A 26,898-nucleotide genomic window follows, 5' to 3' on the forward strand; every position below is an offset into this window, starting at 1 on the left:
TGTCATTTGCCACTTGAAGCTCTCCAAAGAGATTTTATCTTAGTGAGCAATGCATGTTCACTTCTCACTCGCTCTTGCATGGGATCGAGCAGTGGTCGTAAACGCAGCCGCTTTTTGGAACTGATTGGGTCGATAAGAGCTCGACCGAGTTTGCACCATGGAGGAGGCAGTGAATAGTCCATCTCTGAGGTTACATTCATGTATGTTGGCAATAGTAATGGCAGAGTCGGCAATCGACTATTATGGCACCATTGTATCGTGCACCTTATCATTAATATATGTTATGACTTTCCACGCATCAATCATCGTTCTTTCCGGAAACAAGGCAGGAACTGATTCACAAGGCCGCCACAATGACAGACATCAGGTGAGAAGTTATTTGAGAGATCTAGAAGCAAGTGAGCTCACAAACATGCTTAGCACTACCGATCACATCGTCACAGTCGTCAGTAGCAGCAGTGACGGACCAGAACTGCAACCACATCTCCATATTCATGAGAAGTTGCTCTTCGCCTCGTCTCCTATTCTGAAGAAGCTCACTGAACCAACGGTCGGAATTGCAACCCGCATTCAGATCTCGAGACTTGAATTGAATCTGCCATTTGAAGGTCTCCGGATCCTGTCTCACTGGCTGTACCGTCGTGAAGCATCGATTAAGGCATCCGAAGATATCGTCGAGAACAAGATATCCAGCCAGCTCATCGGTCTCATACACGGCTATAATATTGGTGAAAGGCTCCAAATTGTTGATTTTGCAGATGTCTGCACCGATAGCCTGCTTGATCTACTCGATGAAAAGAGTGATCTGACATCGTTGGCGAAAGCGATGCCAGCAATTGCGAGCTACACCCGACCCGGCTCCAGAATTCGCAAACTCATTGTAGACTGGATCGTCACAGCGGAATACAAATCGAAGCATGCGGTGGACAATAATGTATGGCAGGCCTTTATGTCCGATCCGAATTTCTGCAGCGTGCTCCTCGACGCCTTTTTCAGACGCAAGCTGGAGCATCAAGTGTGCTTACACCATGTCGAGCGTCTGCATAAATTGACGCCATGCGTGTATCATTGGCATGTGGACCTGGGTAGACCGTGTTATCGGAAGCTCGAAGCGAATGACAGTGTCGATGGTACAGCGCAGAAGCTGCAAAGCAGCCAGAAGTCATGCCAAATCAAGAGAACTGTGGCGAGCGACAGCCGTCGATCAAGAGATAGCATTGGAAGGGCATCCGTCGAGGCATAGCTTGATTGCAAGAATTAACATCCAATTTCGAGTAGTGGCTTATTTTGTCAGGCTCTGGCTGAAAGATTCATGTTTTGGAAGGGCTTAACCACGTCTTTCCGATAGTGAGCTCGATCGTAGTGTCTTTGCTTGACTGCATCGAGCAAGACCATGGAGTACCACATCGCTCATTTGTTTTTCCGTAATCTTGAACCGTTGGCAAACATTTCGTCGCGTGGTTCGAAGGATTCTGAGCGCTAAGTCCTGCGCGTTCTTAGGGGCAACGCTCTGTTGGTGGCCGTGTATGTCGATCAACGAAGCAGCGCTGGTGATGCCATTCTGATCGATGCCAATGTGCCGAGTAAAGCCTGAAGCGTCTATTGCGGGTGTCGTCGCCGGGACGGGCTGATTGTTCTCGCGAAGAATCTCAATAGAACTTTCATTCCAGCTTGTTGATATCAATTCAGCTTTCATGCAGGACTCGGACAAGGATCTGCGAATGCTCTCTCGTGCACCCTGGCTACGGAGCATAGCTGGCCAGACGATGTGACATCAAGCAGCGCGGGAGCAATCGTCAAGCATTGCGGAAAGGCATCAAGTGCGTGTTATCCAGTCTCGCGTGCTCACAGCTTGGATGTCGGAGCTGGAGTTTCCACCTCCTCTCTAATCGCATCTCTCAACTTCTTCGCCAGCTCTTTACCCTCATCGTCGTCCAAATCCTCTCTGGAGCCTCTTCCAAACATTTTCCACGACTTGAGCGTCCCCCAGTCTGTTCTGCCATTACGCTGAGTTTCTTCTCGTCCTTCCTGGTATCGAGGAATCAGGTGAAAGTGGATGTGTGGCACTACCTGTGCTGCCCGTTCTCCGTTGTTCTGAACGACATTCTGTAAGCATTGCCGTTCAGTCAGTGACATGTTTAACAAGCTGCCAAACGCAAAATGACTGTTCCTACCCAATCTTCGATGCCAGTCACTTTGCACAGAGCCCTGCTGACGATCGGCAGCCATTCGCCCAACGCCCGAGAAGCGTCGCGAGCTTCTTCTGCTTCGCGACGGTACGACCACGTCTGATCGCTCGCTGGGTATAAATCTCCGAGTGTTCGATAATGTTTGCGCGTCGTGAGTAGGATATGCCCGGGGGAGATTGGCATAATATCGAGAAAGGCGAGGACGAGAGGCGTCGAGAGGATTAGATGGCATTGCGGATCCACACGCTCTGGATCTGGAGAAAGCGGCACATTCGTCGTGGTTTCGTTCGGATATGCTTTGCTGATGCGACAGAAAGCGCAAGGAATCGGGTACATCTCATCTATGGTCGGCATTGTTGCTGCAGTACGTCATGTGGGCGAGGACGTGTCGAGATGGATTGATGGAAAGATTGAAGGTGAGGTCAGAGCCGAGGCAGATGAATCGGGGATAGCGGACAAAGCACAAGTGTGAAGAGCATGTCTACTCGACACTCCCGCGGCACTTCCGGCCGCAGTGTCGATGGATTATTGAGATTCTGTGGAACAGTAGTGTATCGTCACGCTTATTGCTACAGATTGCACACAGTGCGTGGGTACGGTGAAGCCGAATACCTATGCAGAGTTCCTCGACGTGCCCAGATTTTGTACATGAAGACAGCCAGGCTTGCCGTCTATGCCTTCGATCTTCTCTTCCCTTGATTACGTGGTCTTTCTTGCACCACTCTTTTGTTAGGATTTCTCTTATGTCTCGTCTTGTAACCCCCTTTGGCCTGTGAAAGAATTAGCATGAAATCCTACCTCGCGCTGCACGAACAGAGACTTACCGGCGTTCCCCATATCGACACTGGATGCACATTTCCCTTGCTTTTACCACGTCCACCACCGTGAGGATGGTCGACTGCGTTCATGGCAACACCACGCACGGTGGGCCGGATATTGAGCCATCTGCTTCGGCCAGCCTTTCCAAGCTGTCGAAAGTGGTGATGTGGGTTGCTCGCAACGCCGATAGTACAGCATGCATCTTTGCTGACTTTCCGCACCTCGCCACTTTGTAGCCGCACAGTTACATCGATAACCTTCTTTCCCCTTTCCTCTTTTGCGATCACTGTAGCATAAGTCCCAGCACTGCGACAGAAAACGGCGCCTTTACCTGGTGTCGAGCCAACGCAGTACACCTGAGTCCCCAAGGGTACCATATGCATAGGCAAGCAGTTGCCTCGAAATGCAGTCTTAGCGGCGAGCATGCCCGGATCCATGACACCACCCATGCTGGCCAACAGCTCGTTTGGAATGCCTGCGCGAAACGATTCTACCACGTCGCCAGCTCGCATGCCCTCGGCGGCGATGATGTAGCTCTTGACCTTAGTCTTGACGTTCTCCACCAGAGCGATATGCGCAGATCGGTTTGGGTCGTACTCGATGCGCTCCACCAGATGCTTTCCCGGCTCCGCGCGAGTGTAGTCTATAGTCCTGATCCTTCTCCTGTGACCACCACCACGATGTCGCACCACCACTCGGCCAGAATTGTTTCGACCACCCTTTCCATGTCCAAGTTTTGTGAAAGTGAGCTTTCGCAGTGGTTTGCCCTTCCAGAGGTGGTCATTGATGGGGCGGCGAAGATGTCGGACTCCCGGTGTGCGCGGCTTATAGGTCTTGAGCTGAAATCCACCTTTGTTACGCCTGGGCATCGATGCCGTGGGCGGCGTAAAGGACGTCACTTCTGGCGTGCTTGCAGCAGCCTGGATGGGCTGTTGGGCTGCGGTGGCATAGGCTCGCCTGGTCATGGCCAGGAGGGAGTGGCATTGCGAGCAGACGGACCGTATCCGCGGCTGCAGCATGATTGCTGGTGTGATGGCGGCCTGCGACGCCAACAATTGGTGTCTCGGATGCAGACAATGGACGACGCACCTCAATGCCGGCGAGGTGTGGTGGTTAGGTGCAGCATCGGAGTGAAGACGCGCCAAGCAGAATCTGAGACCGTGCTTGCTGCGGCAAGGCAAGGGACGAGTGAGTGAGATGCCTGAGGCTGACACGACGCGACTACTGTTGCCCTGCGAAACGAGACCAACACGCATCCAGCGACGGCATTGAAGAGTCTCTCTGCGGTCGACGTGAACACGCCGTCATCGCGCACTGGTTGAACTCGCAACGCACTGCTGCCCTCTTACATTTGCATTTGCTGGACGCGAGCGTTGTGGCATTGCGCGCGCGGACGATAGACGCATCATCGCGATTCTCGATCTCGCACGGACGGGCGTGGTCGAAAACATTGAAACGCGACTCTCCGGCAAGCGCCAGACACACACAAAGCTCCCAGCTCCACCATCGGGACGCGAGCTTTGCACGACTTCTTCCCGCCTCTGCACCTCTGCACGCTCTTCACGACACGTCTTCCTCCGCTCCCACCGCAGCACCGCCATCGCCGCTCTGCACCACGCTGCTGCTGCTGCTGCGCTCCGCCAACGACACGCGGACCGGTGCGAGGACGGCGTCTGGGCACTGTCGCCAGCATCTTACGGCCTCACCACACACGCACGCATTCCGCTGCGCCTGTGCCATTCCCACGCGGCATCTTCACCACCACAGCATCCCATCCGCCCATCTGCCACTCGAGCACCACGGCCGCTGCTTCTGCACCGCTTCATCCGGTCTTCTGCCACGTCTGGTGAGCGCCATCGCGTCTACACGCGGCCTGCGAGTCCCATCATAACAGCTGACATAAGGTTTTGATAGCACGCCCAAACACTTCCCGATTGGCACTTTCGCGTGCAGCATCCTACCATAATATACGCGTAGTTACGCATACTTACACTCACATCAACCATGCCGCCCGTAAGTGCTCATCGCCACCTCACTGCTGCTTCTGTGGCCCTCTCCGCGCCTTCGCTGACATCATGCCCAGGCCAGAACTGCCAGGCGGACGGTGACTGACGAGAATGCCGAGAATGTCGGTACAACACGTCTGACGCGTGCCAAAGCCGCTGCTTTGGACAATGCTGGCGCTGGAGATCCGCCCAAGAAGGCACTCACCACGAAGCGCTCTAACACTGCTGCTACCGCGACCGGCACTCTGGGCGCTCGCAAGCGCACCGCCCTGGGCGACGTGAGCAATGTTGCAAAGAAGGAAGTGGTAGAGACTGGCGACGCGAAGAAGGAAACTCTCTCCAAGGGCACGCTCTCCAAGGCCGCAAAGCCTGCTGGCATCCAGAAGCCGGCTGCACGCACAAGCTCAACGCGTCCTGCCCTCGGCGCGAAAACCACCAATACTGCCTCATCAGAACTCAAGCGACCCGCCAGTGGCTCTGGTGTTGCGGCTGGTGGTCCCCCAAAGAAGAGGAACACGTCGGCCACCAAACCAAAGCGTCCTGCTGTGGTGGAAGATGAGGACGATGATGTCGAGAACGTGCCACCCCCGAGGAACGGCGCGCGCGACGAGATGAAGTCCAAGGCCGCTGAGCGTGTCAGCACCTCCGTTGACCTTGACGAGTATGAGGGTGAGAAGTCCTTGGAGGAACTCATCAAGGAGGCGAAAGACCTTGACACCGAAGACCTGGACGATCCACTCATGGTTGCCGAGTATGTGCATGAGATCTTTGACTACATGCGTGAGACCGAGATCACAACCATGGCCAACCCCGACTACATGGAGAACCAAGGCGAGCTGGAGTGGAAGATGCGCGGCATCTTGGTTGACTGGCTGCTCGAGGTGCACGCACGGTTTAGACTGCTGCCGGAGACCCTCTTCCTTGCGGTCAACATTATCGACCGCTTCCTTTCGTGCAAAGTGGTCCAGCTTGACCGCCTGCAGTTGGTCGGAGTTACGGCCATGTTCATCGCCTCCAAGTACGAAGAGGTTCTTTCGCCTCACGTGCAGAACTTCGTGCACGTTGCCGACGATGGGTTCAAAGACACCGAGATCTTGTCTGCAGAGCGGTTCGTCCTCGCTACCCTCGACTACGACCTCTCATACCCGAACCCCATGAACTTCCTTCGGCGCATCTCCAAAGCCGACAACTACGACATCCAGACGCGTACGCTCGGCAAGTATCTGCTCGAGATTGCATGTCTCGATCACCGTTTCCTCCAATACCCACCATCGCATGTGGCTGCGGCGGCTATGTACCTCGCACGTCTCGCGCTCGATCGTGGCGAATGGGACGCCACCCTGGCCAAGTATGCCGGCTACACGGAGGGAGAAATCCAGCCCGTATTCAAGCTCATGGTCGACTACCTTCACGCCCCTGTCGTACACGAGGCGTTCTTCCGCAAGTATGCCAGCAAGAAATTCTTGAAGGGTAAGTCAAGATGAAGAGTATTCTGTGCTGTGCGTGCTTTAACTAACCTGTACACAGCATCGATTGTCCTCCGCCAATGGGCCAAGAAGTGGGCTCCAACATACCTCGACAGCAAGACGTCTCGGTCATGAGCGTATCTCTGCACCTGTGCAGCAGTGCGGTCGTGAGCTTATAAGACCTCCTCCCACGGATTAGTCCATGTCGGAAGGGGCATTGGTGCATGTGTCAATGCATCGCTAGAACTCATCAGGTTCTTCTGAGATTTGGATCGTGTACGGCGTTCATGATGGCGGGTACAGCATTCCCGCAACAGCTAAAGTTCTGCTTCCCATTCGTATTGGTGTGCCGACAGGGGTCGTCGCGCTGATGGTATCGAGCATGGAGTTTTGGATTCGGCGTTGTTTAATGTTCGACGAATTGTTTTATGGCATGGAGTTTTGTGTGGCATGAGCGCGTAGCTGGGTGGCGCTCTCATCAATCGCGCTGTGCTGTTCTCACGATAGGAAAGGAACTGGTTAAAGCGGTACGGTAGCATGAGCATAGCCAGTCAATCGTGTTGTACTACGTGTTGCGCCATGTGCCGTCGCAAAAGAGTGTTTCGCAGATGGATCGCCCTGCCGGAAGGCCCTGGCAGCGCTGCTCCGAGCTCTTCATTGGATTCGACCAGATTCCAGGCATCCTCAGCCGCACGCGTCGTAGATCAGCACGATGCGCCAACAACGTCGGGCTCTCGTGCACTCTCTGGAGGGATCCATGTCATCACCCTCACCAGCGCTGGCCTTGGTCACTGTGTGCTCCGGATTCCCGCCATCTTCACGCCACTGCATGTCTCACCTTGATTCGTTGACATCACCCATCTAATAGTCATCAGGCTAGTCGTTGCCCATGCGCCATCACAGGATCCTTCGCGACCCCATCTAACCCACTTGCTGCGGCTACAAAGCTAAGGATGGCGGAGCGACAAGGCGCAGCGCAGGACGACAGCTTCTTCAATGACCTGTCTCAGCAACACGCGAATGACCCCTCCTACGATGCAGCCGAGCGACCGGCCGAGCGACGTGGTTCACAAGAAGGACAAGGCGACAACGGCCAGGTACCGAAGCCGAAGCGCATAGCATGCGTGTTGTGTAGGAAGTAAGTGGCAGCGAGTCGGCTCAGACCTCGTCCCAGCGTATCCGCAGGCTGCTCCATCTCCACGGCCGTGGCTGACTTGACCGGCAGGCGCAAGTTGAAATGCGATGGCACCAAACCTTCTTGCGGCACCTGTGCCCGGTTACAGCATGACTGCTCCTACGACGAGGTGCGAAAGAAGTCTGGACCCAAAAGAGGCTACGTGAAAGCTCTGGAGGCGAGGTTGGCGCAGGTAGAGACGCTTCTGAAGACACAGGATGAGCCGTCCGTGGCTGCGCCAAACGGACGAAAGAGCATGCTTCCAGACTACGATCGTACTGGCTTAGAGACCAATTACGCGGCACAGGCTGGACGCACGATGGCGCAACGCGACATGCCTTCTCAGACGCACCAAGACAACCCAATGCTGGGTGCTGCCACAGTAGATGATCAAAACGCTTCTTTGGAAGACCAATTCCCTTGGGAGATGATCGGATTGGGTCTGGAAGAGCCGCTACCCACCCAAGATGTGATTGATGAGTTGAACCAAGTGTACTTTGAGAAAGTGCATCCGTCCCTGCCCATGATACACCGACCACGATACTATGCCGCCATGAACCTCGCGCCGCACATGAGACCGCCCATATGCTTGCGCTATGCAATGTGGGCGAATGCCGCTGCAGTCACGGACAAATATGAAGCTTTGCAAGAGCACTTTTACCAACGAGCACGAAAGTACATTCAGCAAGACGAAATGAAGGGTCACGGCGAGAGCTTGATCACTGTCGCGCATTGCCAGGCATGGGCATTGTTGGCTACTCACGAGTTCAAACTCATGTATTTTCCCAGAGCATGGATGTCTTCTGGCCGTGCTTCTCGTATGGCTCTCATGATGGGACTGCACAGAATGGTGAGTAATGACGATGGATGTGTACCTAGCATCAGCACGTGTTGCTGACCACGCTTCTGACATGTGCAGGACGGAAACGGGCTGGATGTGAAACAGTGCTTGCCACCGCCCAAAGATTGGACCGAGAGAGAAGAGAGGCGTAGGACGTTCTGGATGTGCTTTTGTATCGACCGCTATAGCTCAATAGGGACTGGCTGGCCCATGGCGATTGAAGAACGCGACATTTTGACGAATCTGCCGGCAGACGAGGATGCGTACGATTTGAGCAGACCGGCGAGGACAACTTCACTTCCTGAAGCACTGGAGCCCCATGCGTCCTCGACTCTCACTCCGTTCGCAGGAGTGGTCGTTATGGCATGTCTTTTCGGCAAGAACTTGACCCATCTGCACCGGCCCGATGCAGACGATCGCGAAGGTGATCTTGACGGCAACTTCTGGAAACGACATAGAAGCATTGAGAACATGCTACTGAACATAGCTCTGAGCCTGCCGGATTCCTTGCGTCTACCAGCAGGTCTCAATAACGCCAATACAGTCTTCGTGGTACGCTCGCAAAGAATGTTCTCGTGAACGCCTGACAGCTGCTGACGAAAACACTTCCAGAACATGAACATACACACCTCAACCATCTGCTTGTACGTGATCCCGTTGGTGGAAAGCCTGCCCGCATCATTGGAGGTTTATACTGCCGCCTTTGAGATCATTTCACATGCCACTTAGTTGTGGATACATGCTAGAGATGCCTGCTAACTTGATGCGAATGCAGGCACCAAGCAGCTATCTTCAAAGCGGAGAAGAATCGAATGCCTCCACGGATCGCGGCCGAGTGCAAAGTCCGCTGTGTGACTGCGGCCGCTGAAATCGCCAATATAATGCGACAGATATCGCATCTCGATCTCGCTGCTGTACGTTGCAGTCCCTTTACGCGCATTGGTGAACATCCTACTGACACTGGCGCAGACGAACGCTTTCGTGCCATTCTGCCTTTACGTGGCGGCTCGCGTCTTTGTACAATACCTAAAGGCTCGATCAAATGACGCACAGGTCAGATCGAGTCTGCAGTTTCTGCTGTCGGCCATGCACGCCATAAAACGAAAGAACCCGCTCACGGAATCGTTCTTGGTTCAATTGGACATCGATCTGGAAGGTGCTAGGCTTCAGGACCTCAGACAACTTCGAGCACAAATTCAATTGAAGAAAGACGCGCCCAATCGATCACCTAGCTGCGCTCAAATGGGATTGCCACCCAACTCGACTGCTCGTCCGGCGTTTGGCGATCACGGCCTCGCGGTGTATCAAACTCCAGTCATGTCTCAGCAGGCGCCTTCTCCAGAGGTCAGCGACATGCACAATGGCGGGAATGGTAGATTTGTCAATGGGACCAACGCGCAACACTTTGAGCTCCCCAACCGGCAACGAAGTACACCTGGCTCGATCAGTGGTTCCACCATGTATCCGAGTCCGAATCACGGCCTAGTCGTGGAGATGGACACGAGTCCCGATGCCAGCGGGGATCAGAGGACGCCGGGCTCGAGCACGCACTCCCATCACAACGGAACATCCTCAACTTCATATTCACCGCAGCACCAATCGATGCACAATAATGGGATGCACACGGATTCGGCTCAAATGCCAGCGTCTTTAGCGGGCTTTGACTTGAGCACACTAGCAGGTTCGACGTATACGGCTCAACAGTCCGGTGGTTTCGCGCAGAACTGGACAGACAATGTGAATACGGGCATGACACCAGGAGGTATGGGCACTGGTATGGCAACCGATGGTATCAATGACATAATGAACGGAATGACTGATTCGGATTGGACGGTTATGTTGGAGTCGTTGGCCAACAACGGCTGGGAGACGGGAATGGCCAATCCTCCGTCGATGATGGAGACAACAACGAGACGAGGTTAATGATCAGCAACACAGCGGATTCGAGATATAGCTGGCACATGGTCAATTGGCTGGTGCGTTTGATGGATGCAGCCTCGATCTGCCAAAAGGATACCCATTTTCACTCCTCTCCGTAGAGCCGTATGATGAGACGTATGGCGCTTACATCTGGCAATGTTTACGCCAGGAGTTGCACGCGTGATTTTACCGTCTTCGTAAGGATGAAGGGCGAGAGATAAATGAGCCGCTCCAATCACGCTTAAGCCGTCCGATGAGATGATGGGAATGCAGGTCGCCACTTCTTTGCGCCGAGGAGGAATTCGCTTGCAGTGACCTTTGGACAGGCAGCGGTTGGCTCGCATGGGGATTATCCTCCACTTGCTGGAGGAGGGGTAGGCCGATATATTGCAGAGCAGCAGCGCAGGCAGGCATTGTTCATGTCGCAGCGTCTAGGCTTTCGAATCAGCCGTGTGCAGGCTGCCGAATTCCGCGTGCCGGAGCATGGAGGGCTTGGAAGGTCGCAGGGAGAGGCAATCGTGCGCGGTGCGCCGTCCACACCCATGCAGGAAGATAAGCGAAGACCAGGACCGGCGGCGTGGTGGACAAGGATAAGTCGTGCTCGAGCCTCGAGGCAGCAGGCCCGCGACGGCGCTAACAGGTCATGGCTCCACCGCGTGCTGGTTCGAGAACTCGAGCCGAGCAGAGAGCGAAGCGAAGTGCGGCTGTCGATGGAGAAGCAGCGCAGCGAGTGCCCACGCCGACGTCACACGGCCGGCAGCAGCGGCGGCGGCGCGGTGATGGTGGGCGGGCGCGGTGAGGGCGCGAGACGGCCGCACACGCACACGCGCCCTCCCCCTCGCCGCCGACGGACAGCAGCAGCAGCAACAGCGGAGGATGTGACGGCGGCGGCAGCGCGCTGCACAACATCGCCCGACTCAGCAGTCGGCTCGGGCAGCGCGTTAGCGGTGGGCACTTTAGCCTGGGCGCGTGTGATTTGCCCGCTCGACGCCTCGGACAGTAGTGCTGAACCCATCGCGCTATGGGAGGAAGTGTGACGCGAAGTTGTATATGCTGCAGGACAGACGAGCCGGCCGTCTTCACTCTGCAAACACCAGACTGCCTGCCTTGCCTTGCCTTGCCTCGCCCTCCTCTGCCTCTGCCTCGCCGCGAGCAGCGCGACGGCCAGCATGCAGCACCACCACCACGCGCAGCAGCAGCAGCAGCATCCGCAGCACCAGCAGCAGCACCAGCATGCCCTCCAGCCGCCGCCACAGCCGAGCTTGGAGCCACACCCTTCAGAAGCCACGCTGAACCTGCCTCCGCTGCAATCATCATACCTCGCGCAGCCCGGCATGCAGTCGCACCCTCCCTCCTATGCTCCGCCGCCCGCGACCATGAGCAATGGCACTGCGCCGCCGCTGCCGCCGCACCAGCAGCACGCGCCGCCCTATCCGCCGCCGCAATACCACCACCAGCAGTACCCGCCGCCCGCGCCCATGCCCTCCAATGTCGCGCCGAACGGCCAGAACGGAGTGATGCGCTACCCTCTGCCCCCGCAGCCCCAGCTCGACGCGCGCCAGATGTCGGGCGGCCGACACAAGAAGGAGATCAAGCGCCGCACCAAGACCGGCTGCCTGACCTGTCGCAAGCGGCGCATAAAGGTGAGTGCGATGCGCGCCCCCGAGCGTGTCGTGGTGCTGTGCGAGGTGCGAGGTCGCGTTCTGCAGCGGGCTGCGCCCATAAGCGAGGGCCTAAAAAACAAGCGACACCTTGTTCAAACACACGACCGCCAGCCTCCGTCTGAAACCTATTATATACTGACCGTGAGTTAGTGTGACGAGGGCCTGCCGACGTGTCGCAACTGCCAAAAATCAAAGCGCGAGTGCCTGGGCTACGACCCCATTTTCAAGCAGCAGCCCAGCCCGGCCAACATTCAGCCCGCGCCCAGCGTGCACAACACACCACCTACGTCTGCTTCAGCCTCCGGCTCCCACGTGTCGTCGAACCAGTACGGCGCGCCACCAGCCTTCCCAGGCGCTGGAGGCAACTTCATCCCCGCTGCCGCCATGCCTCACTGCGACCAGCCTCATTTCGAATCTCACTACAACCACGCCGCGCCCCTCGACCCAGCACTGGCCGGTGGCGAACACGTCCCGCACATGGCACCACATCACAACAACAACAACAACTACCCCAGCTCGTTACAGCCGACGCGGCGAGGTAAGCACTGACCGGTCCCCTCACCTTGCCGCCATGTCTGACTGGTCCCATCTCAGTGCGTGTGGTACCCGTAGAAGAGCTCTGTTCACTCAACGACATTCCGCCAAAATGCAACCTGCGCGAAGCGCCTCCTCCCTCGTCTCCAGCATCTCAACAGGAAACAGAGACGTTCTTCAAATACCACTATGCCGCAGGACTCGACCGCCTGTTTGAAACAACCTGGTACTCGCAGCAGGGCCCGTTGCATCTCCAGCGCGATGCGGTTCTCCAGGACTTCGTTTCGCAGTGCGTCGAGCAGTTCAAAGCGCGAGAAGATGCGAACGCCAGACAGACTCAGTCACTAGAAGCGCGCCTGGTGTGGCTGCTGGCCAGCATGCCTCGCGCCTACCACCGTATGACCAATGGCGCCGCGAATGACCTAGCGGTGCAAGAGCTGCTTCCTCGGCTGGACGTCGTGGAAAACCTTCTCACAGGACAGTATCTGGATCCAAGCCGCGTGACGCCTCCACCACAGCAGCAGCCTCCAATGCCACCCGGAAGCGACAGCGCAGCGGTCAATCAGAAGTTCAACGAGCGATCCTTCTGGCATCAGCTTGCTAGATTTGTGGCCACTCGAGACGATACTACGAATGTGCAGAGGGAAATCGACGATGCTCTCGGCACTATGCGCAATCTACTTCACATGCTGGAGAACCGCGATGTTCTGTACTCATTAGCGGTAGCGCGGCACCTGGGAGGGCGCATACCTGAATGGCATCCACAGCGTCACCTCGTGCCGTCGAGTAACGACCCCAACGACCCGGTCGGCAAGTTGCGGGTTGCTCAACAGTTCGTGGAGACAGAAGACCAAAGAGGCACCACCCAGGTCATCCAGAGGATTTGCTCCATGGCCATCCGCTCTTGGATACTGCAGAAGCAATAAAATGCGAGGACTATTTCATTTCTTGTACCTACTTGGCAGACTTTTTGTGGACAGGAAATTGGGCGCTAGCTTCAGCATGGCGGGCGTGCGGTATTGTCCAGAGATACCAACAGTTTTGAGTGCTCAGCAGCTTCGAGAGCTTATTGTACGATATACCCCAGCTGTAACAATGGATGATGCATGGTGTGGTTTTGAAATATGCTCGATGCGACAGTTTCCTGGAAGTCCCACTTTTCGATAATGTATCCCTGTGCAATTGACCTTGGACCTGGTGAAGGAGAGCATGTGCTTCTGAGGAGAATGGTCATGTGGTTGCTGCTATTTACTGTTACACGAGAGATTCTGCCGCTATGGTACATGCGGTACAGGCGCGACCTGCCACACCTTTTCACTGTATCAAGCATAGCGCGCAAAGGCTCCAACAACATACAGCCTGAGTATGTCTCCTCGTCGCTCACTCCTCCAGCGGCAAACGACAAATGGAAATCGATCATCATTACAAGGACACCTCGCGGTGTCAAGCAGCATCGACAAACAGATACAGATCCCCCACACGCGTAATCAAGGTCGTGAACTTATTGCGAACTGTCGCGAACATTTACAAATCGGGATTGGCGTAAGGAGACTCAGGAGGCAACTGCAGCAACGGCGGGTTTCCTGCGTCGTGGCGTGGCTTGGCCATATACCTGAATTTGTTCTTCCTCGTAACGTTGCCTGTCTTGCTCGAACAAACGCTGATATTTCTGTAACAGGTTAGCAGACAATGTGAATGAGCAGAGGAAATTTACACATACATCTTTCTCATTCTGGCTGAGCGCCTTCCATTCCTGACTGATGAGCTTGCTACGTTCGGTGACCTTGATGTTGGCAAAGTCGCCGCTGCTCTGTCGATCGACATTGAAGTTCAGATATGCGGTTGTGGGTCGCTTCGGACGACGCTCGTCAGAGAGCTCTGCCCATTTCCCCTTTTGCGTGGGGTATTGGCGACGCAATTGAGCGCGAGCCAGGTTTGCGAGGCGAATCTCGTTTGGTGAATGCGATGCGATCCATCGCTTGTATTCTGCTGCTGCGGCTTCATTGGCCGTGCGTGCCAAGTGATTGTAGTGCTGCAAGTTATGGTCAGAGGGGTGGCAGCGGTAGAAATGGGGGACCTTGTACCTCGATGTCTGCGGCGGACTTTTGCTTCCACTCCGTAGCAGCTTCTTTGATGCGCTCCTTGACGCCTTGATTTGCCTTCCTCTCCTTGACAGCTTCTGCCCAGAACGCTAGGTATGCCGAGGGAAAGGCTGTCTTCTTGGGAGCATCGGGCAGTGCAGTGGCCTTAAGATCCTGGAGCTTTGTCCTCTTCTTGATAGCTGCTTTGCGCTCTGTAGCCTTCTCCTTGCGAGTAGCGTCACGTACGGCCTTCTGCGCTGCTTCCTCAGGCGTCACTGCTCGTTTGGCGGCTGGTTTGCGCTTCTTGGCCGCGACCTTCTTCTCTGCGGCCGAGGTGCCATCGCGGGGCTTCGATGCAGCCTTCTTGACGGCGCGTTTTACCGGACGTGACGGCTCGCCAACAACGCTCTTGGGCCGGCCAGGCGTTGAATATGTTCTGATCGGAAGGACGAGGGGGCTGGGGACTGCGCGATTGCAACGGGGCAGCACATTTGGCAGATGCGAGCGCGCAGAGAAGCGCAACGCCACACGCGTGAGCATTGCGCCGGTGTAATGGCGGCGGTGGCGGCGAGAGAGCCGGTGTTGCGTAGTGGTAGCGGTGTTGTTGTACTGTTTACTAGTATCGCATTGATCGCGCGCGAGCTACCTGACCAGCCATGCGGCCTACCAGCAAGCTTCGGAAAGCTCCATCCAGGCTAGCGTCAAATCTTGGCAACCATGCGTCTTGCCCGCCGACTTGCCGTGTCGTGTGCTTCTCAGCCGAGCACCTTCATCGTCACCTCATCGGGCCCCGGCATACACGACCACGGGCGTTGTTGTTGTCGCTTCCCCCTCAGCACACCTGGATCTCAGCGTGCATCTTCTTTACAAGGTAAGACTGGACAGAAACTGCGGCGGCGGCAGCGGCAGTGCGGCGATTTGGGCGAGAAACAGAAATCAGAATTTGGTCGCGGCTTTTGGTAGCGGAGGACTGGGCGGACATCAAGGCATTGTGGAAACGAAGGAGTGTGCGGGTACGACGCCGGACGACTCCTGAGGCCGGATCATGGCCCGCTCACCAGACCGCAGGGGCGACTACGCGCGCGACCGGCGTGACGACCGCGACCGCTACCGTGACCGCAGTCGAGATGTGAGAAACCCCCGAATCGGACCCCTTCGATACTCGCTGACCAGTGTACAGCGCCGCTACGATGGCCACGGGCGTGACCGAGAGCGCGAACGCGATTGGGATAGGAGAGATCGCGGCAGTGACCGATACGACAGGCGCCCACGCGATGATCGCAGCTATCGCAGAGAGTCTCAGGACCGTGAGCGGTCAAGGGATCACAGACACCATTCGAGACGACAACAATCTCCGGTGAGAGACAGCAGAGACTATGGACGTCGTCGTCCGCGCGAAGGCGACGATAGGCATGGTAACGACGACAGGCAATCGAAGCGCAAGAGAACCGATTCTCCGGGACGCAGCGAGGTATGTGTCTTTCGAACTTTTGTGCTAAGGACTCCGCTGACTGTACAGACATCCTCACGACCAGGAACCGCGAACGGCGATGGCTCGAGACCCCCCTCTAGAGCCGCTGAAGAGGCCGAGAAGAAGAAAGCTCAAGCAGAGAAGCTCGCCCGAGTCCAGGCCTGGAAAGCGGCAAAAGCCGGCAAGCCTGCCGCCGGTGATGGGACTCCAACGACCGCCGACATCGCATCCCCAACCAGCAGTCAGCAACCGTCCACGCCCGTATCAGCATCTCAGCCCAGGTTCGATCCAAAAGCTATCAAGAAGCAAATTGACAAGAAGTCGAAGGTCCCAAATGCCACTCTGGGCGATGACGCTGCCATTCCTGCTGGTACTAGCGCGGACAATGCTTTAATCGCAAAACGCGCTCCATCCAAACCGGTCGTGCTGGGCGCAGCTGATGCCAAAATCACTGGGTTCGGCCTCAACAAGGCTGCAAACGACAGACAATCAGATAAGCCAAACGTTTCCAAGACCGGTAATGCTTTAGACGAGGACGAGGGCGAGCAGCGAAAGTTTAGGAAACTTCCTGATCTTGCCCTCGAAGCGACTGATGGGTCTACCGTACCTGACAGCGCTAACGACGAACACGATGACGACGATCATGACGAGCTGCGTAGTGACGAGGAAGAGGCAGAGGCAGCACGCTTGGCAGCTCAGAAACGTGCCGAGGAAGCACATGCTGAGCAACAGGACATCGCAATGGCCGATACCGAGAGCTCAGAGCAGAACGGCCAGCCAGCTGGAAACGAACCAGAAGCGATGGAAGTGGACGAAGAAGTTGACCCTCTGGATGCGTTCATGAACAATCTCGACCAAGATATTGAGCGCCAGCCACGTCCTCGCAGTCTTGGAAAGCGAAGCAATCGCGAGCCACAACTCTTTGACGAGGACGATGGCCCTGACCTTGATGCTGTTGGTGAAAATCCGGAAGATTTGTTGAGAGGCGGAGGCAAACGCAACAAGAAGGAGGTTGCAGCGGTCGATCACAGCAAGGTTGATTATGAAGACTTTGAAAAGAATTTCTACCGCGAGTCTGCTGAGGTCTCAGAGATGAGCGCAGAGGATGTCACGACCTTGAGAGCCGAACTTGATAACATTACCGTTCGGGGAATCGACCAGCCTAAGCCGATCACGAAATGGTCGCAATGTGGTTTCGGCGCCCAGATTCTGGATGTCATCAAAGCAAACAAATTCGAATCGCCAACCTCAATTCAGTCACAGGCGCTGCCAGCCATCATGTCTGGTCGCGACACCATTGGAATCGCGAAGACAGGCTCCGGCAAAACTTTGGCCTTTACTCTGCCCATGTTCAGGCATATCAAAGACCAACGTCCAGTGGCAAACCTGGAGGGTCCCATTGGACTGATAATGGCGCCGACTCGAGAACTTGCTGTACAAATTCACCGTGAATGCAAGCCCTACCTCAAGGCGCTCAACTTGCGCGGTGTCTGCGCCTACGGCGGAGCGCCCATTAAAGATCAGATTGCCGAACTCAAGCGAGGTGCCGAGATGGTGGTATGTACGCCAGGCCGTCTGATTGATCTCCTTGCTGCTAACCAAGGACGTGTCACCAATTTGCGACGAGTCACTTATGTGGTCCTTGACGAAGCTGATCGCATGTTCGACATGGGATTCGAGCCGCAAATCCAGAGAATTCTGGGCAACATACGGCCTGACCGTCAAACGGTACTGTTCTCGGCAACATTCCCCAAGAAGATGGAAACTCTTGCTCGGAAGGCTCTTACAAGACCTATCGAGATCGTGGTCGGTGGCCGCAGCGTTGTTGCGGCTGAGATCACACAAATGATCGAAGTCAGACCTGAGGAAACCAAGTTCCGACGTGTGCTTGAGTTGCTTGGCAACTTACACGAAGCGGACGAGGACGCGCGATCTCTGATATTCGTGGAGAGACAAGAGACAGCCGACCAGATCTTCAAAGAATTGCACAAGAAGGGGTATACGAGTGTTTCAGTGCATGGAGGTCGCGAGCAGATTGATCGTGACCAAGCCATTCTCGACTTCAAGGCAGGAGCCATCCCTATTATGGTGGCAACGTCCGTGGCCGCCAGAGGTCTCGATGTCAAGCAATTGAAGCTGGTCATCAACTACGACTCCCCTAATCATGGCGAAGACTATGTGCATCGTGCTGGTCGTACAGGCCGCGCTGGCAACACTGGTACTGCAGTAACCTTCCTGACACCAGAGCAAGAACACTATGCCCCATTTCTGGTACGCTGCCTCGAGGACAGCAAGCAGGAGGTGCCGGAGACGCTCAAAGAGATGGCAGCTTCGCACAAGAAGAAGGTGCAGGCGGGACAGGCGAGCAAGGCAGGCTCTGGGTTCGGCGGTCATGGCATTGAGAGGCTTGACGCCGCGCGCGCTGCCGAGCGCGCACGCGAGAAGAACCTTTACAGGACGGGCGACGAGCCAGACGAGGAAGATGATGGCAAGAAGGACAAAGACAAGAAAGAGACCGAGGTCGAGAAGCTTGTTGCCAAGGCTGCAGGCAAGGTCACAGAGCGCGATGCACAGGCCGAGCAGTCTGAGGAGAAGCCCAAGAGTACTGGCGATATCATGCGCAGTGATCTGGCAGCTCATCTGAGCAACGCGCTCAAGGTGCAGAAGACGGAAATTCCAGCCGCCAATACTCCTGCACTCAACGATCCTGTTGCCAAAGCGGCGGCCGCTGCAGCTGCCATCAATGGTCGTCTGGGTACCAAAGGAGCGACGCGCCCCGGAGCTCCAATCGACAACCGTGGCCCTGATGCAGGTGCCTTCCATTCCACCTTGGAGATCAACGACTTCCCGCAGAAGGCTCGTTGGGCTGTCACGAACCGGACGAACGTCGCGAAGATTCTCGAGGCAACGGGCACTTCTATCACTTCGAAGGGAGAGTACTACCCGCCAGGCAAAGAGGTTGGTCCCAACGACGCACCCAAATTGTACATTCTGGTTGAGGGAGACACCGAGATTGCTGTGCAGTCGGCAATGCGCGACTTGTCTCGCCATTTGACTGAGGGCACGATCCAAGCCCAAGAAGCAGAGGCTCGCTCTGGTGGCGGTGGTCGTTACAAGGTCATCTAAAGCAATTCGGCATGTCCGATGCGACGACTCACTTTGGGGTCACAAAATGGCAACAGGTCTCGAGCTCGAGCTCGGGCGAGATCAGGACTGCCAAATGCACTTTGTCATCATCTGACCATTGCATGAGTTTGGTAGCTCAACGTCTGGATACAATGCTCGTACTCCAATAATGCCACAAAATAGACGCTCTAGTCTACTCACGATGTTTCTGCACAAATTGCTCTGTCCCGCATCCCACCTACACCTTTGCCCATGTTACCCCAATTGTGCCTTTTCCGTCCGGAATCACGATGAACCCCTTGTGACCATCTTGCATGTTGCATCTTTTCGTGAAGCGTAATCAAGTATTGTTCTTGCCAGCAACCGAGCAACCGGGCACACGCTACAGGCGCTCCTTGTGCACCGACTCCTAGCCACTGACCTTCGCGCTGAGCTTGTGCTTGTTGGTAGGCGGCGACCAACGATTCTCAGCGCTGACAGTTGAATCAGGCAGACAATCAAAGGCGGACTGCTCTAATCTGCGCAAGATGGTGCTTTCTGTGGAGCCACTCCAAGTTCTCGAATGCACGCTGAAGTGATGTGAGTGCTTGCTGACAGGCTGCGGTGGCTGCATGTTACTCAGCTGTCGTGAGTGCGAGCGTGGAAATGTGAGCGTGGTCATTGATGGCTGACGAGGTAGAATGCTGCGATAGGACATGCCCTGCGTGTCTGTAGCGCTGGCAAGTTTTCTCGCCGTCGGTGTCCCAATGTCCTGATGTGGCGCCTCTTCGACTCTGCTTTGCGATCTTGAGTAGATAGATGGACTGCTGACAATATTACGACCAGTAAGTTCGCCTGCGGTCAAGTCCAGGCTTCCGAAGCGTTGTGTGGTCTTGGAAGGTACGTGGTCGCTGTCGTGGTCGAGGTCTCTTGTCCCATCGATGCCCATTTGACCGGGCTCGGCAATCTCGAGGACCTCGGTGGATGTCAAAATATGAGCGTCTTCGTTGTATGGAGGCTCGGCCAGTCGATCGAGCTCTTTCTTCAACGTCCTGGAGCTTTTCTTGCTCATTTTCAGTCTGATCTTGTCTGCGATTCGAGGGCTTTTCAATATGCCCATGTCGACTGGTGATAGATGAAACCTTCTGCCATGTGGGTGGTCCTCTGGCAGAAATGCGAATGTCAATGTTCCATCAAGCGTCATCGGTGCTCTGCATGGAAGCTCTGGGGTCAATGCCTCTGATCGCCGAGATGGGCAGCAGATTCGATGTGCCATTGCGCTCGCTGTGTGCAGTGGTGGCTTCGTCAAAGTAATGCAGGGCTTGGAGTTGCGTGCAAATCGTGACCTGTGCATGTCGTGGTAAGAAGTCAGCTGTACGACAAGGCGGTGACATCTGTCTGCTACACCAGAGTCTGTGGCAAGTTCAAGTCAGCTCCTGCGAGCTGGAAAGCACGACATGGGTTGGAGGAATGAGAATTCATTTATCGCCACCACCAGAAGACTCATGATGAATTTCGCTTGTCGCAGTGCGAGAAGAGAGATGGAACGGGAGAGAACATGATGAGTGGTCGTTCCGTCAGAAATCTGTACGAGAATATTGACATTGATCGCATTCTGTGCTAGGGCCTCGATTGACACGCTTGTGATCGTACATCAGGTTCTTGTCGCCCCAGGCTACAGCTTCTCTCAACAGTGTGACCGCTTGCTCGCCGAGACCGGATTGTAGTGCAGAGGTGTTGCCTGAGTAGCTGGCATTGCATTGGTTCGAGTCCATCGGCCGAAAGGCTCATGCTGGCAGGACTGTCGTTCTCGCTCTCGAGGCTTCGCTTCACATGGCACTCGTGAGCCATAACGGGACGAAATATAGTGCAGCTCTCGAAGGCCAGTAGAAGTGATGCATTGTTCGGTATCGGCAAATGGAGGCATGTGACAGCCTTCGTCCGGTGGGGCGGCCGCGCTGTCCGCGGCATCCATCCTTGACCTTGAATCTTGAATGTTGACGATGAAACCACGCGCAACGAGACAGTGGCGATATAATGTCACATCATCGTGCTTCCACTGTGACTGAAGCGACATCGTAGCCGCCTACTGCCCCAGCCATGGCGCTCCTCTCTCCTCAGCTGCGCAAGCAGTACAATGTCAGAACACCCAAGGGTCGCCAGTTGATCGTATCTCAGAGCGTCGACGCTTTGCGCAACCTGCTTCTTGCGCTCTTCCTCCTCCGACTAACACGAAAGACACTGCTCCGGCTGCGTGGCTACGGAATCATCGGGTCGATCCAGCTTTTATACCGCGATGTCTACCGACGATTATACAGCGTCTTCCTCAGCCTGCCCTTCGTGCAGGCCAAAGTCCAAGCAGACGTCAAGAAGGCGATCACAGATCTGCAGAACAAACTCGTACCGAGCGGGCCTGGAGTGATCAACTACAAAGCACTACCAGCGCAAGGATGGACGCCCGAACAAGTGCGTGCCGAGCTGGAAAGGTTGGGCGGGATGGATCACACCAGGTGGGAAGATGGCAGAGTCAGCGGCGCAGTATATCATGGCGGAGACGAACTGGCAGAGCTTCAGGGCGATGCGTTTAAAATGTTCGGTGTGAGCAATCCCATACACCCAGACGTATTTCCAGGTGTGCGCAAGATGGAGGCTGAGGTCGTGGCCATGACATTGGGACTTTTCAATGCTCCCGCAGACACCGGTGCGGGAGTCACTACGTCTGGTGGCACGGAAAGCATTCTTGTTGCAGTCCTCGCGGCAAGGCAAAAAGCATACCACGAACGAGGGGTGACGGAGCCGGAGATGATCTTGCCAAAGACCGGACACACGGCTTTCCGCAAAGCATGCGAATACTTCAAGATCAAGCTGCATCTCGTAGACTGTCCCGGACCAAGCTACAGAGTCGACGTGTCAATGGTCAGACGCCTCATCAACTCAAACACGATCCTCCTTGTTGGTTCAGCGCCCAACTTCCCTCACGGTATTGTGGACGACATTCCCGCGTTGTCGCGACTGGCTGTGAAGTACAAGTTGCCCCTTCATGTCGACTGCTGCCTCGGATCGTTCGTGATCGCCTTCCTCTCCAAGGCAGGCTTCCCGTCTCCCGATTTCGATTTCCGCCTCCCAGGTGTCACATCTATCAGTGTCGATACGCATAAGTATGGGTTCGCCCCTAAAGGAAACAGCGTAGTCCTCTATCGCTCAGCAGAGATGCGCAAATACCAATACTATGTCTGCCCGGACTGGACTGGCGGCGTTTATGCTTCGCCGAATATGGCAGGAAGTCGGCCTGGTGCACTGATTGCTGGATGCTGGGCAAGTCTGATGCGCCTAGGCGAGGATGGCTATGTCAACACTTGCCTGAAGATCGTTTCTGCTGCCAAACAGATCGAAGATGCCATTCGGAGCTCGGACAAGTTGCGCCACAGCATTGCGGTTATTGGCAAGCCGATGGTATCAGTTGTCGCATTCCGGGCGCAGGATAATCACAGCACACCGCATCTGGACGTGGACATTTACGATATTGCCGATGCTATGTCTAGCAAGGGTTGGCATCTTAACGCACTACAGGATCCACCAGCAATACACGTGGCAGTCACCATGCCAGTCTCGAACGCTGTCGATGATTTGATCAAGGATTTGGAAGATGTCGTGGAGTCTTGCAAGGGCAACGTCACCTCCAAGAAAGGTGATGCAGCGGCGCTATATGGCGTTGCTGGCAGTATTCCAGACAAGAGTATCGTGAAGCATCTTGCGACCGGGTTCTTGGACACACTGTACAAGGCTTAGCCTAGCTTCCAGATTCACAATGTTACACACTGCTATTAAGCTATCTTATCCCCCATGTACCTGTTTTCGTCCACGTGTATGTTGTACAAGTCAACAGACATCGCCTCGTCTCAGAGTTTCCTCAAGTCCACAATAAGCTCTCTTGTCCAAAACAGATCCCTCACCAGAAAGGCTGTTCAACCACGTCCGACTCGTCATCTGAGCGGTTGTCTTGTGACACAACGTAAAGCCCTTGATTCTGAAGGCCAATGTTGTCCATCTGCTGAATTGTCTCGTTCACATGGAGCTGCAGGTCATCAGCTCGCGAGAGGTCAGTGGTCTCCCACTGCGCTTCGAACCAATATCTCTGCTCCTCGATCATCTCCTCGCGCGACCGTGCCAACGCACGAAAGTTGTAGCTGCCAAGGTCCTGATACTCGGTCACAAGATCTTGGACCTCGCACAACTGGAACGACATTCCTGGCTTCTTAATCTCGATGATGCGCTTTGCGAGCACTTTCTCAAGTGTGAAGACACCGTTCGAGGTCTGCGCTCGAAAAGAGGGCGGCGTCTCGTCTGTCGCCATCGATGCAATGAAGTCGTTGATCGCGTCTGGCGACGGAAATGCATAATCTGGGGCAGGCTGCACGAGAGACACCTGCGTGTCCCACACGTGCGCAACGAGGTGGCAGGATGCTTCACCCAGGCGTATATGCTCATTTGCCTTGATACTGTATTGCGTTGGTTCAGCACTCTGCTCCCCAGCAGAGAGTGTGAGTTTCAAAAGTTGTCCCGTGGCTGTTTCTCGAATAATGAGCTCAAGACGCGAGGACGAAGACCGAGATACTGCAGCGTCTCCGACGACGAGTACACTGTCGATGAGTCTCGCGGCATCAACAGAGCAAGTTGTCAATCTCGGCAAGAAATGGGTGCGTGGGTTGATCTCGCGTAGATTCGTCTGCATCGAGATCGGATCCGTGGCGCTGCGGTCAATCTCCTGATTTCTCTCGTCTAGGCGAAGTAGTAACAACCCCAAGCGAGCGATCAACTTTGGCGGATGTGGCGACGCATCATTGTCATCATCATGCGCCTCTTGCTTCTGCTTCTCACTTTGTAGCAGTTTACCGAATGCATGATTGTCCTTCGTGATCCTTGTCGACGGCTTCAGTCTCGCGGGTTGTGTAGTATTATCACTCGGAGTCTGAGCATTATTGGTACCAATGACGGTCTCTCGTACGGCGGCTTTCGCGACTCCCGGGAGATGCTGCTTTCTCTTCGGGGCTGGCACAGGATCGGGCAGCTCCAATTGTGCCTTGCACTTCTGATCTGCAGCCAGCTTTTTGCCCTTCTTGCCTTTGACGTTCTTTCCAGCTTTCTGCCGCATCGTGTTGTGCCGCTTGGCGTAGTTCTTGGGCAGTCGCTGGATGCTCTCGACGATTGTATCCTCTCCTTGGTCTGCACGTGCTGACCCGACTTGAGACGCATCGAGGTCTCCAGGCCCTTGCTGAAGTGGAGGGCGGGATCCTGAAAGCAACTGTGGTGCTGTTTGGACAGGATTTTGCTTAGCACGATCCTGGTCTGCGACTTCTCCGAGCTCAACAAGAATACCAGTGGTGTTCACGCCTGTCGATGCCTCTTTGTGCTGTTCCTGATGAGTTTCCGGCCCTCCCTTCAGTCCTGGAGGCACTTTGACTGATTGCAAGCCTGGCTCCGGAGTCCCAGGGTCAATCAGTCGGCCAGTCTTTTGCCATGTGTGAGCGACTGACATCGACCAGGGCACAGCCGCACCTTCAGCGTCGCGGTTAACCTGTCCCTTTGCTGCAGAGCTCGTCAGGTCTGAGCCTGTGCCCGTGTCGCCCCGGGGGTCGACTGAGTGGCTGGGATCTGTGTCTCGTAGGTGAGGACGAGTCTCAGCGATTGACGACGAGTCCACCCGCTGTTTGCCTCGGGGTTTCAGCCGGCTTTCCTTCGCTTTGCTCTTGCGATCCAGAGCGACGTAATTCTCATTCCGCCACCGTGCAGTATTCGCTGGGTTAGACAACAGCCCAATTGGGTCAACCTTCGCATGTGTCTTGTCTGTGGCCCATTCCTGCTCCGAATTCTGCGCTTCCTGACTCGTTCTTAGTTTCACAGCTCGTGTGGAAGGCGCAGTGGAACGGCCTTCGTGGTTCAGTATACTGCGTTCTGGTACAGGCATGCTCGTCTCGTGCAGTGCAGACGTCCCGCAAGAAGGAACATCGCCAATGATGTTTCCCTTCTTGGTGTCCTGGAACAAACGTCCATCACCGGTGCCCACGGCAGACACTGGGAGCGACGAGGGATGCTTCTTGCTATTTCCAGTTTTTGGAGTTTGCCTCAAGCTTGTTTCTTTAAAGGGCGCCATGCTCTGAGTGGACGGTGGTTGAAGTATCGCTGCAAATTCCTCGTTGTCACTCTCACTTTCTGACGATTCCTCGGAGGTGTCGCAATTCTGATCGTCTGGCACGATACCTAAGCCTTTCACCACACGGGCACGTCCGGCTGGTGCTTTGTTAGTATAATCCGTGGCCTTCTGCATAGGCAGCATCCTTAGCGGCAGCATGACTTACCAGTGTGTGTTTGAGCCGAAGCTAAGTGTTGCTTCGCGTCCTTTGGGATGTCCACGTTGGCCTCCAATGGCCCCAGTCGCGTCTCGCCGATACCCTCGAGCCACTGTTTGACGGTGGTGTTTTCCTCTCGATTGGTGGTTGGTGGCTCAAGGCGCTTCACTCCTTCTCTGCGGTCATAGATAACCCCAAAGGGCGGCAATTCCAAAGTCTGCTCGGCGACTAACACGGAGCTGCGACCACCCGTACGTCCGTTGAAGATGTGACCGTCTTGGGGACACCATCGCGCCGCGCGACAAACGAGACCTGTGTTGAGAAGTGTCTCGGACTTCTTGGTGAGTGGCGCCAGGCATCTTTCCAGGAGCCCATGGGCTTGAAGCTCATGGAGCGGAAACAACTTCACCACCTTTGCTTCGTTTTCCGGTGCGATGACAATCTGCGTCCGAGGGACAGAGCTTCGTGGTTGCCGCGCGTGGCGTGACTTGGCAGGTCGTTCTTTACCCTCGTCCACTACGGCCAGGTCATCGAAGTTGCTTTCCGGGAAGCGGACGATGTGAGGCAGACGCTGTGCACAATTAGTGTCAATCAGTGATCCATCGCGGACTCGACGGCACCAACTCACATCTTCCTTCTCAGCTGTTTTGATTTCCTCGCTGATGTAGTCATTGATGATTCGGTTGAGCTCGAAATCGGCCGCGGCGCCTTGCTGCGAATGGCATTGGAGAAAGAATACATCAGTGATTGATGAGTAGGAGATATTGGTCTCGTCATCCCCAATTGCCTTGCGAAATCGAGTCACGACCTCAGCCCTGGCCTGTTCGTTGAACCGATACAAAGTGGCGTGCAGGTACTGCGCTACATCTGCAGCCATGGTCGCGGCAAGGCGGCTGACTGGTAGTTCCGGGCGCGCGTGTTTGTGAATGAAGAAGCAATGTTGCTGTCGCGGCGATGATCGGGTCGGCAACTTTACTTTACTTGTTTGCACTGCTGAGAGTGCGGAAGGCGCAACGGCACAGCATGGAATTCAACGGCAGGAGCAGGAGCGCTCGCGCGCTGCCTCGCGTAGCTGTTGGCCGCCTTCTGGTCGCTTGTGAATGAGAGTGCCGCGGACGCGCCAAAGTGCCAGAGAAGGCCTGCGAGTCTTCGTGAAGATACCCGTCTAATCTATGTTTTTGTGTCTCACCCTACCCCTTGACGCCCGAGGCTTGCTCGAATCATTCCAACTGTCAAGAGTCTCTAGCCTGGCTCCAGTCGGCAAATGGCCAAGCCAGTATC

The 26,898-nt window shown here is 55.4% G+C and overlaps 11 protein-coding genes across 11 annotated transcripts; 6 read left to right on the top strand and 5 right to left on the bottom strand.

Annotated features, from left to right (window-relative positions):
* Positions 1 to 412: 412 nt before the first annotated feature.
* On the top strand, positions 413 to 1,243 carry CKM354_000347400 (uncharacterized protein; the record flags this gene model as incomplete). Its single annotated transcript, XM_044798674.1, has 1 exon — positions 413 to 1,243. The coding sequence occupies one exon, from the start codon at positions 413 to 415 to the stop codon at positions 1,241 to 1,243; it is 831 nt and encodes a 276-aa protein (XP_044654609.1).
* Positions 1,244 to 1,845: 602 nt separating this feature from the next.
* Positions 1,846 to 2,543, bottom strand: CKM354_000347500 (uncharacterized protein; the record flags this gene model as incomplete). The annotated part of the gene is made up of 2 exons (XM_044798675.1): positions 1,846 to 2,106; positions 2,175 to 2,543. 2 exons carry the CDS (start codon positions 2,541 to 2,543, stop codon positions 1,846 to 1,848), a joined length of 630 nt encoding a protein of 209 aa, XP_044654610.1.
* Positions 2,544 to 2,860: 317 nt separating this feature from the next.
* Positions 2,861 to 4,027, bottom strand: CKM354_000347600 (mitochondrial 54S ribosomal protein RML2; the record flags this gene model as incomplete). Its single annotated transcript, XM_044798676.1, has 2 exons — positions 2,861 to 2,959; positions 3,014 to 4,027. 2 exons carry the CDS (start codon positions 4,025 to 4,027, stop codon positions 2,861 to 2,863), a joined length of 1,113 nt encoding a protein of 370 aa, XP_044654611.1.
* A 985-nt stretch (positions 4,028 to 5,012) lies between these two features.
* Positions 5,013 to 6,615, top strand: CKM354_000347700 (uncharacterized protein; the record flags this gene model as incomplete). The annotated part of the gene is made up of 3 exons (XM_044798677.1): positions 5,013 to 5,021; positions 5,092 to 6,484; positions 6,542 to 6,615. 3 exons carry the CDS (start codon positions 5,013 to 5,015, stop codon positions 6,613 to 6,615), a joined length of 1,476 nt encoding a protein of 491 aa, XP_044654612.1.
* An 818-nt stretch (positions 6,616 to 7,433) lies between these two features.
* On the top strand, positions 7,434 to 10,418 carry CKM354_000347800 (uncharacterized protein; the record flags this gene model as incomplete). The annotated part of the gene is made up of 6 exons (XM_044798678.1): positions 7,434 to 7,618; positions 7,706 to 8,504; positions 8,574 to 9,047; positions 9,108 to 9,139; positions 9,271 to 9,409; positions 9,465 to 10,418. 6 exons carry the CDS (start codon positions 7,434 to 7,436, stop codon positions 10,416 to 10,418), a joined length of 2,583 nt encoding a protein of 860 aa, XP_044654613.1.
* Positions 10,419 to 11,584: 1,166 nt separating this feature from the next.
* CKM354_000347900 (uncharacterized protein) lies at positions 11,585 to 13,539 on the top strand (the record flags this gene model as incomplete). The annotated part of the gene is made up of 3 exons (XM_044798679.1): positions 11,585 to 12,058; positions 12,230 to 12,617; positions 12,674 to 13,539. 3 exons carry the CDS (start codon positions 11,585 to 11,587, stop codon positions 13,537 to 13,539), a joined length of 1,728 nt encoding a protein of 575 aa, XP_044654614.1.
* A 626-nt stretch (positions 13,540 to 14,165) lies between these two features.
* Positions 14,166 to 15,234, bottom strand: CKM354_000348000 (uncharacterized protein; the record flags this gene model as incomplete). Its single annotated transcript, XM_044798680.1, has 3 exons — positions 14,166 to 14,282; positions 14,334 to 14,645; positions 14,698 to 15,234. 3 exons carry the CDS (start codon positions 15,232 to 15,234, stop codon positions 14,166 to 14,168), a joined length of 966 nt encoding a protein of 321 aa, XP_044654615.1.
* Positions 15,235 to 15,411: 177 nt separating this feature from the next.
* Positions 15,412 to 19,291, top strand: CKM354_000348100 (uncharacterized protein; the record flags this gene model as incomplete). The annotated part of the gene is made up of 6 exons (XM_044798681.1): positions 15,412 to 15,442; positions 15,531 to 15,707; positions 15,763 to 15,823; positions 15,875 to 16,051; positions 16,105 to 16,165; positions 16,214 to 19,291. 6 exons carry the CDS (start codon positions 15,412 to 15,414, stop codon positions 19,289 to 19,291), a joined length of 3,585 nt encoding a protein of 1,194 aa, XP_044654616.1.
* Positions 19,292 to 19,700: 409 nt separating this feature from the next.
* Positions 19,701 to 20,390, bottom strand: CKM354_000348200 (uncharacterized protein; the record flags this gene model as incomplete). The annotated part of the gene is made up of 1 exon (XM_044798682.1): positions 19,701 to 20,390. The coding sequence occupies one exon, from the start codon at positions 20,388 to 20,390 to the stop codon at positions 19,701 to 19,703; it is 690 nt and encodes a 229-aa protein (XP_044654617.1).
* Positions 20,391 to 21,370: 980 nt separating this feature from the next.
* On the top strand, positions 21,371 to 23,059 carry CKM354_000348300 (sphinganine-1-phosphate aldolase DPL1; the record flags this gene model as incomplete). The annotated part of the gene is made up of 1 exon (XM_044798683.1): positions 21,371 to 23,059. The coding sequence occupies one exon, from the start codon at positions 21,371 to 21,373 to the stop codon at positions 23,057 to 23,059; it is 1,689 nt and encodes a 562-aa protein (XP_044654618.1).
* Positions 23,060 to 23,219: 160 nt separating this feature from the next.
* On the bottom strand, positions 23,220 to 26,494 carry CKM354_000348400 (uncharacterized protein; the record flags this gene model as incomplete). Its single annotated transcript, XM_044798684.1, has 3 exons — positions 23,220 to 25,558; positions 25,627 to 26,188; positions 26,246 to 26,494. The coding sequence occupies 3 exons, from the start codon at positions 26,492 to 26,494 to the stop codon at positions 23,220 to 23,222; spliced, it is 3,150 nt and encodes a 1,049-aa protein (XP_044654619.1).
* Between the last annotated feature and the right edge of the window lie 404 nt (positions 26,495 to 26,898).

This window comes from Cercospora kikuchii, assembly GCF_019650295.1.
Source record: "Cercospora kikuchii DNA, contig_00002, whole genome shotgun sequence".
Taxonomy (NCBI): Eukaryota; Fungi; Ascomycota; class Dothideomycetes; order Mycosphaerellales; family Mycosphaerellaceae; genus Cercospora; species Cercospora kikuchii.